Source organism: Elephantulus edwardii, unplaced genomic scaffold (genome assembly GCF_000299155.1).
Source record: "Elephantulus edwardii isolate Elephantulus edwardi_28Jun2011 unplaced genomic scaffold, EleEdw1.0 scaffold00104, whole genome shotgun sequence".
NCBI classification, from domain to species: Eukaryota; Metazoa; Chordata; class Mammalia; order Macroscelidea; family Macroscelididae; genus Elephantulus; species Elephantulus edwardii.
The window spans coordinates 5512234-5526355 of record NW_006399854.1 but is presented as its reverse complement, the minus strand read 5'-3'; the positions used below and the strand labels follow the sequence as shown (position 1 = coordinate 5526355).

General features: G+C 38.1%; 1 protein-coding gene across 1 annotated transcript in view; it reads right to left on the bottom strand.

The window, feature by feature from the left end:
• SYT16 (synaptotagmin XVI) overlaps positions 1–13781 on the bottom strand; it is a 182548-nt gene extending 168767 nt beyond the window's left edge. Inside the window, exon 1 of the mRNA XM_006891787.1 lies at positions 13274–13781. Coding sequence (XP_006891849.1) covers positions 13274–13781 — 508 coding nt within the window. The remainder of the gene's footprint in view (positions 1–13273) is intronic.
• Positions 13782–14122: the final 341 nt, after the last annotated feature.

The window sequence follows — 14122 nt, the reverse complement described above, 5'->3', positions numbered from 1 at the left end:
TTTGCTTATGAATTATTTCCTTGATGTCATTCCACACCTCCTCTGATTTTTAACCATGCTACACGTTGGTCCACAAATTCCTCAGCATGCTTTAGTGTTAACGTCATATATGTGTACCATATCTTGATTATCCATTCATCTATTGATGGATACTTGGGTTGTTTGCAGTTCTTTGCTATTGTAAATAATGCTATGATGCTTATGAGTACTCAAATGTCAATTCATTTTACAGTGCTTATTTCTTTAGGATGTTTATATAGTAGTGAGATTGCTGGATCACATGATATTTAGCAACATTTTAAGGAAGTATCAAACTGTTTTCCATAGTGGTTACACCATTTTACATTCCCATTTGCAGTATGTGAGGTTTCCAATCTCTCCACATCTTCAAGTATTTCTTGTTTTCTATCTTATTGAACTTTGTTTGCTATTGTATACATCTTTTTAAGAGCAGTTTAATTACTATATTGATCAAGATGTAGTCAGTGAAATAAACCACAGCAGATATTTTGACGGAGGAAATTTAATAGTGGTAACTGTCATCCTGTTGTTGTTGATGATGATTGCCATTGAGTTGAGTACAACTCATAGCAACCCTATGAACAAAAAACCCTGAAGCCTTTCTATAACTATTATCAACCTAGAGAGGGCAAAATCAGGCTGCTCCTTGGAGGCAAGGATTCTGAGGCTTCTTATATACTTTGGGCATGTTGAAAGGAGGGACAAGTCCTTAGAGAGGACATCATACTTGAAAGGGTGGAAGGACAGTGAAAAAGGGGAAGACCGTCAATGAGATGGATTAGTTCAGTGACTGGGGTAATGAGGATAGGTGTGTCAGAGACAGTAAAGTTGGCACAGGCTAAAGCAGTTTTCAGGGATATTGTACATAGGGATATTGTCGCTATGAGTTGCAAGCGACTCGACAGCACATAACAACAACAATTGGTTCTATAGGGTTTGGATGTTAGATGCATACAAGGGACTACGTGAAGACTGTAACTTCACGTATTATAACTGCAAGAGGCAGTTACCACTCCTAGAGCTAGTGAATCAAGGGGAAAGGTTGAGGTTACCAGAAACAAGAAGAGCAGAGGTAAAGGCCATATAAAAATTAAAGCTCAGATATCGTAGAAGAAAGCACTACCAGGTTGCTGCTGGCCATTCAGGAGATCATAAGAGACACTCTATCAGGTCTGGGCTCAGACATCTGAACAGGGTAAAGATCCTGGTTGGAACCTCACCCTAGTCAGGGGGAAGAGAAAGGCTTGGGCAGTGAGATTGTTTTTGGAATGATAAAAGAAGTCTGAGACTGGATAGGAGCAGTGAGTAAAATCTGTATAAGGAAGCAGCCTCCTCTCCCGTCCTCCAATTTCCTGCTACTATTACTTTTGGCATTACATAGGAGAATGCTCCCAGCAAAAGGGAATTGTCATTTGAAGAATTTCATTTTCAAAATTCAAAGCAGAAACACACACACACACACACACAGAAAAAAAAATTCAAAGCAGGAAACAGAAGAGTGCATTTGAACCTAAGAGATACTCGTTTAAGAATCTGCACTGACATTAATACACTTCCTAATTACCTTTTTTATAGAAAATATTTCAAATGAAATAGTACAATAGTTGAGTCCTGTCTCTTGTTGTTGTTGTTAGGTGCTGTGTCTAAAATACCATTATCTCATCCTTGTAAATGTCATGAATATTTTTTAAACTGAAGTATTATGGATAAACTAAAAGAATTTCAGGAACCCATTATTATAAAATTCTGTTGCTATGTTTTGTACATACCTTTCTGCACAAGTGTATTTATAGCCTTCACTCTTCTTCAGAGAAGGACAAGAAGACTTGCAATACATTGACTATAGCAGCGGACTTAAACACAGCCGAGACTGTAAGGATTGTGCAGGATCATGGAGTTTCCATCTACTGCACATTGGGTGTTTTGAGTCAGAGTTGACTCATCAGTACCTAACAACACTAACATTTCAAAGTAGCCTGTAAGCCCCTAAAATATGGTATTACTTACTCCATGATCTCATTCACTCAATAAAGACGGTTTTTAGTGGGTAAATGGGAAAAAATGTTCACATTATTTGGATTTCCAATCAAAACTTTTGGAAGGAGGAGCCAAAAAATTAAAAAACATATTGTGCAAATTCACTGAAAAAGATTTTTATGAAGTGTTACACAGTGAAGATGCAACTTTGAGGACTAAAATGTGTCTGACCCAAGTCATGACACAACCTAACTTGCTTAAAGTGAGGAGGACTTGAATCACTTGTTGCAGAAGATCAAGGAATGCAGCCTTCAATATGGATTGCATTTCAATGTCAAGAAAACAAAGATTCTTATCAATGGACCAATAGGCAACATCATGATGGATGAAGAAGATATTGATACTGTCAACAACTTCTTTTGACTTGGATCCACAAATAATATCCTTGGTACGAGCAGCCATGAAATAAGGAGATGCATTGCACTGGAAAAGTCTGCAGTTAGGGACTTTTTCAAACTACTGAAGAGTAATGATGTCAGTTTGAGGACCCAGGTGCATCTGATTCATGTTATGGTCTTTCTGATCACTTGTTGTGCATCTGAGAGCTGGGCAGTGCATAGGGATTACAGAAGAAGAATTCATGCCTTTGAGCTGTGATGTTGGAGAAGAGCAGTGAACATCCTATGAATGACAAAAAAAAAAACACCAGATAAATGTTTTGGAGAGGGTGAATCCAGAGTGCTCCTTGGAGGCAAAAATGATGTGGCTTTGCTTCACATACTTTGGCTGTGTTGCTAGGACAGGCAGTTCCTTGGAAAGGGACATGTTGCTAGGAAGGGTGGAGAGTTGGCAAAGGAGAGAAAGATCTTCAACCAGATGGACTGATATGGTGACTGACATGATGGTCTCTAATGTGTCAGGAAGTATGAAGATGGCACAGGATAGGACATTGTTCAAATCTGCTGTTCATAGGTCCACTATGAGTCATATTCAACTCAACAGTACCTAACAACAACAACAGCACTAGAAATACGCAAATCTGTGTTGGAACAAGTATACTCAGAATGCTCCAGAGAAGTAAGAATTACAAGATGTTGCCTCACATACTTTGGACAAGTTATTAGGACGGGACAGTCCTTGGGTGGCATAGTGGTAAGAAACTGTACTGTAATCCTAAATGCACGTGGTTCAAATACACTAGTGGCTCCACGGGAGAAGGATGGGCAATCTCCTCCTGTACAATTAACTGCCTCTAAAAACCCCCTAGATGGCCAGCTGTGAGTCAGTTCTGACTCGATGGTACACAACAAGAAGTCCTTGAAGAAGGCCCTCACACTGTGTAAAGGGTCAAAGAAAAAGAGGAAAGCATTCAGGGAGATGAACTCAGTGACTACAATACTGTGTTTCAGTGTCACGGTAATTTTAAGGATGGCACAAGATCAGTTTTAAATACTCTTGTACATAGGGTTGCAAGAGTCAGAAACAACTCAATAGTGCCAGGATCACTTCTAAGGACAGATAAGGTTCAGATCAATGTTTAAAGGCAGCTATGAATCATAGTTTAACAGAAGTTTAATTAGCAAGAGCTTGAAGGAAAGAGGGCCTTATGTCTCAGAGAATCTTCCAAGTAATTCTACTTCAAAAGCAGGTATCTTTTTTTTGAAGTTGTCAACGATTTAATTTTATTTGTATCCACAATGAACACCCAAGGAAGAAGCATTCAAGAAGACATAAGGTGTATTTCATTTGGAAAATCTGCTGTCAAGGACCTGTAACATGCTGAAATGCAAAGATGCCATGTTAAAGACTAAGGTACATCTGACCCAAGTCAAGATATTATGAGTGGACTAATATGCATGTGAAAATTAGACTATAAATAAGGAATGTCAGAGAAGAATTAATGTCTTTAATATGTGGTGTTGGTGAAAAGTAATAAATATATTTGTTTATGTGCTGTCAAGTCACTTGTGACTCATAGTGATTCTATGCACAATAGCTCTGAAGCCTGCCCTGGCCTGAGCCAATCTCACTGTCTCCAGCACACCTATCCTCATTACTCCAGTTACTGTGTCAATTCATCTCATCCAGGATCTTCCTTTCCTGCACTGTCCCCTCCACCCTTCTCTTTCTTTTTTTTTAATTAATTTCAATTAAAGTTTACAGAGCTTAGGGTTTCCAGTCATTCATTGTTGTACTTTTCTCCCTGCCTGCCCCTTTTCTCCCACTTCACTCTTCTCCTTGAAAAGTAAAAGACAAACTCTTTTATTGTTATGCAATCCTCCCTGCCCCAGTCCACTCTTTCCTAAGTGATGTATATAGGAAGAGTTCAAAATCTCCATGGTATTAAATGAATAAATAAATGAACAACACACACATAAGAATCTCCGTTGCTGTTGTTAGGTGCCGTCAAGTGGAGTATGACTCATAATGACCCCAGAAAACAGATCTGAGCCCTGTGCTATCCTGTGCTATCCTCACAGTTACACATGAGAGCAGCAGTCACACTGTGCCAATCAATCCGGTTGAGGTTTGGTGCTAAAGTTTCATCTCACATACTTCAGGCAAGAATCTCCCTCAGCCAAAAGAAATAAGAAAATGAGAAAAAGGCCTTATTAAGTTTGTAGTTCCTGCCTGAATCTAGATTTCTCTTTTAGGCTAGATAATAGAAAAAGGTATAACTGGCTCTATTATTTTCTGAGTTTTAGTGCAAAGAATACTCCTGAGCTATCTTATTATCAAGTAATTCTCCTATTAAAGAGAAGTTTCTTACTCTTTGGGAATTGTTAAAATGGGCTTCTAAGTTGCAACACCCCCATGATACATCTTCAAGGATATGAACATGTACGGCCAAGCACAATCAATAAGAGTGCATCTAAATTCCAAAATCAATCTCCATAATAGTCTATGTGTTTCCTATTGCCAAAGGGGCCCTTTAGAGTAGTGAGAGATCTTCACCCTGAAACCCACAGCGTCCCTTTTCAGCAGGAAGTAGCTAAGAGAATACGCCATCCCCTTTTCCTTATGACTCAGGGTGAAGTCTCTCTCAGGGAGGAGTGATAGGGAATGGCAAAGGACACACTGACAAAGAAGATTAATCAGAACTGGCTTTGACAAGCACGGTGGCATTTGGACAAGAACAAACTGGGAGGAGGGTAGAGAGAATAGTGCAACAATGAATGAATGGAAACCCAAAATCTCTGTAAATGTTTATGAAAATTAATAAAATATAATTATAGAAAAAAATGGACTTTGTGAGAATTTGGAAAATAACCTGTTTCTCATTTATTCTTAATGATGGTAAGAATGAAAAAAATAGAAAAAGGACTTTATCATTTTAAACTTACCCTTAAAAAAATATTCCAGCATAACATCCCAGAAGTCAGGATGAAAATTGAATATATAAGTTACATATTCTAATTTGTATTCATAAAATATTTTTGTGACAGCCTTTATTTTCCTTTTAAAAGGATACACAGTTGTAAAATAATAAAATTTGACAGTAACAATTTGTTTGCCTCAAATATCAAGGGTCTGAAACTGTGTTTCATCCTTTAACATTTTTATCAATATCCAGGTTTGTGGAACCACAAAACTTAAAATTTTGGGGGGAAAACCTCAACTTCATAGTGCTTTGGGAAAACAAATATTGAAGCTGTAGATTTCCCAGGACAATTCTGGGAAACAAAGGAACTTGATGGCATATGCTCAATACAAGTGAAACAACAAGTTCAGATAAATTTGACTAGGGGGATATTTAAAGAAAGTGCTTGTGCAATGGAAAAGCAAAGTTCTAGTATTAAAATAATAGGAAGGCAGGATGCAACTTTTTTCATGCAGTAATGCATCCTCTAGAAAAGCAGCCATTGCAGGGTTTACTAATCAGCTCCACTGTATTGTCTGGTACCATTCAGTCTCTATTTCCAAATAACAAATCTCCAGCCTATAAAGTTATTGATACCAACCACCAACTAAAAACGGTGTATGAATTTCTTTTCCAGCCTACATTATCCTCATAAGCAGGTTGAAAAGTCAAATTACATCATCATGATTTAAAAATCTGCTATTCTATTTTTTAATACATACCATCTAGCCAAAGATTATTTCTAAAGTTCTATATGCCAATGTACTTGGAACACATTAATTCCATTAGCAGGCTATTTCAGGAAATAGTGAGCATATTTCTTGGAAACAAATACATGTGGTTAAAAGAAAAACAGCTTTAAAAAAAAAGTCCGAGCTGAAAACAAAGATGATTTTTTAACTCCAATTAGAACTCCTTCCCATCACATATCAAAGGTGTCAAAACCACTTCTCTACAGAGAAGGTGGTGTTTGGGATTTGGGTCTTTAAACCAAAAGCCTATCTTGGGATGACACTATATGCAGTCTTTCTGTCCCTTAATCATCAGCAACTGCTAAATGAAGTGTATCTATTTTCTCTGTTACATTACTATTGGCAACCAGTTCCTCAGTAAGTGCCCAGAAATGTTTCCATGGTTACAAAAAGCATTCAGCATCCCTCTTGTTTTGGGCCAATTTAGCTTAAAATCTATTGTGGGGGAAAATATGGCACATTACGGAACATAAAATCAAGATACACATTATGAAAAGAATTCAAGGTTAAATGGGAAAAGCAGGCTTGACAAGGCTTTTTAAAAAGTGAACATAAATCACTGATTAAGATGCTGCCTTTTTCTAGCATATTCACAAATACTTCTCTTTAATAGTCTGAAGTGCAAGCCATATACTGCAGCTTATATTATCTTCTGGTATAAATGTGGGGAGGGGGAGTGCATATAAGTATTTTTTAAAATTGTTAACCAGAAGGCAAAAATCCTCCAACATGAATGTCTTAACATTCATACATCTGGGAGTTCAGTCAGTCACTTATCCTAGTTTTACAGGATCCATAGGGCATTTCAATATTTTCAGAAAAGAGAGGATCAGAGCTGCTGTTCATTGGCTAGAAGACATTGGAGGTAAATTAGTGGACTGTATCATATCAGGGGGGAAAAGGAGAAAAATGGAAGTACCCGAGAGGCAACTTAGTAAAGCCATTCCATCTATGAAGCCATGAGTGAAGTGGGCCAAAGAGACCGTCTCATTCTGGGCCCTGGCCGCATTCTCACTCCCACTGTTAGCAAAGATCCTAGGCATTAAAAACATTTTTGTATCCTCTGGAACTAATTAATGACAGAAGCTGTTCAACTGATCTGAAGAAGCAGTTCATGGTCTATACTTGTACACAGTTGTACATTCCCCTGGTGTTATGTACACAGAAGGCATTCAGTAAGTATTTGAGTGAGTGCTCGGGGACATAGTACAAAACCTCTCTATAGGAATTCATTCCTTCCCCTATCTGCCTATACATACATATAACTCTTTATAATTTTCTATTGTTCCTGCTTTCATTGTGAAATGAAAGGAAGTGGGTAAAATGTAGTCATAATTCTGTTAAGAATGAATATGAACGCATACTTCACCAAAGGAGGAGTTACACAGATAACCACCAACTACATGAAAAGATGCACCATATCATTATTTTATGTTTGCAAAGCCCTTAAATTTTATGTGGCCAACCACATCCTTCTGCCAAAAGATATATTTTTAGTAATTTTTTATTATGATTTTAACAAAAGTTTACCAAAAACTTTAATTTCCGTTCATTCATAAGCATGTTATAAAGGAGTTGACCAGTTTACCCAAAGACAGGCAGGTCAAGTCCACCAGCTACTCCAACAGAGAAAAATGGCCAATCTCCTGTGCAATTTGAAGCTTCTGAAACCCCAGTGGAGGATCAGCTATGGGTCAGTTGCAGCTCCATGACAATGACTGAGTGAATGAATGAAAAAATTAATCTAGTACACTTAGGAATATACCTTTAGAGGGGAGGTTGGGAAAACATATATAGAACACACGTACTATTTGAATGAAAATACTATCATCATTAGGAAAATGTAAATTAAAGCAAAAGTGTGATGTTAACTGTGAAGGGCTGACATTTCTGCCTGTAAGCTAACAAATTTGCCTTGTTACATTTTCATGGCTCTTGGCAAAAGATAGGAGACACATAGGCTGGAGAGAAAGGACAGTTTATTGTTCATATCACAGTAGCTAGTATGAGCTTCATGTTCTTATTTGTTATCCACAAGACCCAGAAAGAAGATACAAAGTTTGACCCAAGTACACTCTATGTATGTAAGAGGTGTTAGACACAGTCCAGGAACACCAAAATCAGTAAACCCACATTACTGTGTAAGTTGCACTGGGCAGTAAGCAAATCTACCCTCTACTCTGGAGGGAGACACTATCTCTGTCTTCCAAAGCTTTGTTATGCAACCATATCTTACAATCCAGAACCTATGAGAAAAGCTAAAATTAAAAAGGGAAAAAGAAAATAACAGCAATATGAAGGATATGGAGAGATTGGAACTCATACTTCTAGGAATGTAAAATGACACTTTGAAAAATAGTTGGAATTTTTTTTAAAAAATGAAATAAATACCAAATATATGGCTCGGCAGTCCATCTCTCAAGTATTTACCTTGTTAGATGCAGTCGACTCAAGTATGACTCATAAAAACACTATGAACAAGAAATCAGAATCCTGTACTATCCTGTGCCATCCTCACATTTCCTGACACACAAGAGCCCACTGCAGCAGTCACCATGTCAATCCACCTCGTTGAGGATCTTTGTCTCCTTTGCTGACCCTCCACCCTTCCTAGCATCATTCTTTCCTCCAAAGAACATTCTGGCTGCTCCCTCTCCAAGACATATTTGTTCTTTTGACTGTCCACAGGATGTTCAATGCTGTTCTCTAACACCATAGCTCAAAGACTTTAATTCTTTTTTTCTGTCATCCATATGCATTGTCCAGCTCTCAGATGCATAGCAAGTGATTGGAAAGACTACAACCTGAATCAGATGCATCTTGGTCCTCAAACTGGCATCATTGTTGTGGTTGTTGTTGTTAGGTGTTATCAAGTCAAGCATGACTAAAAAGGACCCTATGAACAAAAGATCTGAACCCTGTCCTATCCTGCACCATTCTCACACTTCCTGACATGCAAGAGCCCACTGCAACAGTCACCATATCAATCCACCTGGTTGAGGGTCTTCCTCTCTTTCACCAACCCTTCACCCTTCCCAACATCATGTCCTTCTCCAAGGAATAGTAACTCCTAGCAACATGTCCAAGGTCTGGGAAGTGAAGCTTCATCATTCTTGCCTCCAAAGAGCATTCCAGCTACACCCTCTCCAAGACATATCTGTTCTCTTGGTTGTCCATGGGATGTTCAGTGCTCTTCTCCAACACAACAGCTCAAAGGCATCAATTATTTTGCTGTCATCCTTATTCACTATCAAGCTCTCTGATGCACAGCTAGTAATCAGAAAGACTATAGCCTAATTCAGATGCACTTTGGTCCTCAGACATCATTACTCCTCAATAATTTGGAGCACTCCCTAACTGCAGACTTTCCCAGTGCAATGTGTCTCCTTATTTACTGACTGCTGCTACCAAGGCTGTTAATTACGGAACCAAGCAAGATGAAGCTGTTGACAGGTTCAATCTCCTCTCCATCCACCATGATGTTGCCTATTAGTCTAGTGGTAAGAATCTTTGTTTTCTGGACATTGAGATGTAATCCATCCAGAAGACTACATTCCTTTATGTTCTGCAACAAGTGCTTCAAATCCTCTTCACTTTCAACAAGCAAGGTTGTATCATCTGCATAATACTGGTTATTGATGAGTCTCCCTCCAAATTGATACCACACTCCTCTTCATAGAGTACAGCTTCTCAATAATTTTTCTAGCATACTGACTGAATAGGTATGGAGAGAGAATACAACCGTGACACACTCCCTTCTCAATTTTAAACCATGCCGTGTTCCCCTGCTCTGTTCTCACAATAGCCTCCTGGTACAAGCATAGATTCTGCATGAGCACAATTAAATGCTCTGGGATTTCCCTTCTTCTCAATGTCAGTCATAACTTGACATGATCCTCACAGTCAAATTCCTTTATATAGTCAGTAAAGCACAAATAGACATTCTTCTGGTATTCTTTATTTTCAACCAGGATCCATCTGACATCAGCAATAAATCTCTGGTACAATGCCACCTTCTAAATCCTGCTCAAACTTCTGTCAGTTCTCTATCTATGTACTGTTCTAACTGGTTTTGAATTATCATCAGTAGTATTTTGCTTGCATGTGATATTAATGATATTGTTAGTTTCCACATTCAGTAGGATCACCTTTCTTGGGAATGGGGAAAAATATGAACCTCTTTCAATCCATTGGCCATACAGCTGTGCTGTTCTCCAAAATTAAGCTTACTTGCTTTCTCTTTCTCTTCTCTCTCTTTCCTCCCTCTCTATCGCCTCTTTTCCCCCTCCCATACTCCCCTCTCCCTCCCCCATCTGATCCACAAACACTCTAAGACAGAATAGATATTTATAAAGGCAGAACAAGAACCACCTGATGTCAGGCTGGAAACTAAGGTGCACCTGACCCAGGCTATAGTCTTCACAATTACGTGCTATGCATCAAAGAGTTGGACCGTGAATAGGGATGATAGAGAACTGATGCCTTTGAGTTGTGGTACTGGAGAAGAGTGTTGAATATACCATGGACTGCTAGGAGAACAAACAGGTTCGTCCTGGAAAGGGTGAAGCCAGAATACTCCTTGGAGTCAAGGATTCTGAAGCTTCATCTGACATACTTTGGGCATGTTGCAAGGAGGGACATCCTTCGAGAGGGACATCATGTTTGACAGGGTGGAGGGGCGGAGAAGGAGAGGAAGACCTTCCATAGGATGGATTGATTCTGTGACTGGAGTGTTGGGAATGAATACGTTTGAGATGGCTAGGTTGGCACAGGATAGAAGTGCGTTTAGAGCTCTTGTACATAGGTTTGCTATGAGTCGCAAGCAACTTGATGGCACATAACAACAACAACAGCAAAAGCCATCTGGGGTCGGGGCGGGGCAGGGAGGAACATGTGCAACAATGAAGGATTGTAAACCCAATTCGTTTATAACCTTTCATTAAAATCTCAATAAAAAAATATTTTTTTAAATGAGAGAGGTGGGGGATGTTTGTGTGTGTGTGTGTGTGTGTGTGTGTCTCTAAGTAAGCTCTAGACTTTGTCTGAGCTCAACCTCTTTCTAAATGTGTGATCTTAAATTCTCTAATTTCAATTCAATTTTCTCAACTGCAAAGTAATAACAGCATCTATCTCCCAGTGTTGTTAACTTTCTTTGTTGTTCCATCATTAATATCTGATGCCTTACAAGATAGCTAACATTGTGTTTGATGTTAAGGACCCAGAGAAGAATCTAACATAGTTCCTATATTGTTACCATGAACTGCCACCAAATCAATCCTAACTCATAGATACCCTCATACAATGGAACCGAACACTACCCAGTCCTACACCACACTCAGTCACTATCACGTTTGCACTCACAGTTGCAGCCACTGGGCCAGGCCACTGTTTTGAAAGTCTTCCTCTGTCTTACTGATCCTCTACTCTAACAAGCCTGGTGTGCTTCTCTAGTGATTGCTCTATTCTCAAAATACGTCCAAAGTGCATGAAAGCAAGTCTCACTATCCTCACTCCTAAAGAGCATTCTGGCTGTATCTTTCCCAAGACAGAGTCTTCAGACAGTTCATGGTACATTCATTCCTCAACAACATCACAATTCAAAAGCATCAAGTATTCTTCAGTTTCCCTTATTCATTGTCCAGCTTTCTCCTGCATATGAGGCTATTGAAAATACTACAACTCGAGGCAGGAACTTTAGTCTTCAAAGAGACATCTTTGCTTTTTATCACTTCAAAGAAGTCTTTTGAAGCAGATTTTCCCTATACAATATGTTGCTTGATTTCTTGACAGTTGTTTCTGTGGGAATTGACTGTGAATCTAAATAAAGTTAAATTCTTGATAAATTCCAATATTCTCCCCATTGATCATGATCCCCACTTTCTATAAGGCTACAACAGCTAAATAAACATCTTCCAAATGGACAAATGGACGCAACTGTTTTACTTCCATTAGATTATCACAATTACAAAATGCCAATATTAAGCATCTATTAAGCAAAACTAAAATTATTGAACATAATTAAACTTTTGAAAACAGTTTCTATAACAACAGTAGAAATGTAAAGTCAAATGTACAAAATTCTATTGCTAATTCATATCTATCTAGAATTATTTCAGAAGTCTCAAAATCACATTTCTTTATAGTTTATCAGATTCAGAAAGAATATCCAGTTACTTCAGTTTTAACTCATTTATTTTAGCATTTTAATGTTATTTTAATTTGAATAAGAATATCAAGGAATAGTCCTAAGAATAATTTGAAATAATGTATCCTCTAAGAGAAAACTTAGAGGAATCCCTGAAAACCCTGATGTATTTCAGAGAGGTCAGGTTTCTCTAAGAAAAAGGAAACTCATGATTTCACCTTTATAGTCCTTGAGTTGAGTTGTGTATGCATTATTACTACACATCACATGTAAACACTCAATCTTCTCTGCGTACCCTGAGAATAAAGGTTTATTCTCAACCAGGTAGAATGCTCTTACTTCAAGTTTAGAAGCAATGATAAATTCATATCCTAACACAGTACAGCTACATTTACAGTTCAAACATTTTTATCACCTTTAATATATGTGTACTGAGACCCTCCTATAGTCTCAGAAAAGGTCTGTGGGGAGTTTCAGGTTTTTAAAAAAATTTTCTCAATGTGTCATTCCCATTCAACGCTAAAAGAAAATCAAGCTATTCTTATTTAAAGCTTTCCAATCTACTGTCATCCCACATCACATCTCAGCGAAACACTGTGAAAAAATGTTCTTGGAGTGTTATCAACTAAAAATTCTGCAACAAGTATGGCTTTTGCACAGGATTTCACACTGAATAATATAGTAACACCTAGAGATTCCTAGCCCAGAGGAGAAAAAAAGAAAGAAAACATTTAAAAAAACTATTTTTAAAAAGCATGACACGTGTACCAGGAGATTCTCAAACAGAATCCAAAGATTCGTTTTCATCAGTTCATGTTCTTGATAATATTGTTTGGAATCTTAAGCCCACAAAAATGGTGGGTCTTCTAAAGTTTTATATATTGAAAATACTTCCAAAGATTGCACTATGTTGAAAGCTGTGTAAAGAAATTCAAATTATAATTAAAACAAATCAAAATGAATTAGTAGAAAGACTCTTTGGAACAACTCAGAAAAAGTGATTGTTCACTAGCTTACCTTGTTTTTGTCCATTAATATTTTCTAAAGTACCAGCCAGCTCACTGTCAAGGCCGTGTTGAAAGCCACTGCTTTGTTTTTCAAGGTGAAGTTCTTCCTCAGCAATAGAAGAGAGCACATGTAATGATTTGTGGTCATCAAGAGTCTGATTAGGCCACTGGGAAACTATGGAGCATGAATCCTTTGCATGTTGGCCAATGCTGGGGCTTGAACTTTGGGTAGAGTCCTGCAAATCACTATTGCAACATGAGAAATGATCCACTTCAAGAAACAGGGAATTTGTATCCTCTTGACTCCAATCATTGCCTTGTTCTTCATCTTCAAAGTAAGTTTCCTGAATCTCATCTAGGTCCTGATCACTCAGTTTAGAGTCTTGTTTGCTTAAATTAACTAGTGAAGCCGACAATGTATTGCTCGCTTGCTGGAGAGCTTCATAAACCCGGGACATCCAGGAAGATAAAGGCTGGAAGAAGTTTGGGGCATCCTGAGACGCCATGGCCAACACCATGGCCAGCTAGCTGATGGCTACAAAGTCCACTTCTCAGTCCCTGCTGAACTCTGGACTTATGTGAACTACAGAATAAGCATGATGAAAAATGAAATTGGTGGTCTCTTAATGGCTGTGAATAGTTCACTCTCAAAACTTCTCAGCTGAAACAGAGGAAAAAATTACTTACACCTGTTAAAGTTACAACCTCAGCCCCATTACCAAGTACCTACAATCAAATTTAAACAGCTTCTGTGGACAAAAAGAAATCATCACTGACATATTAATACAGCTAAATAAAAATGATTTTGTGAAAGTCTAAATGTAGATTATTATTTCAATGCCTATTCACCACCTCAGGC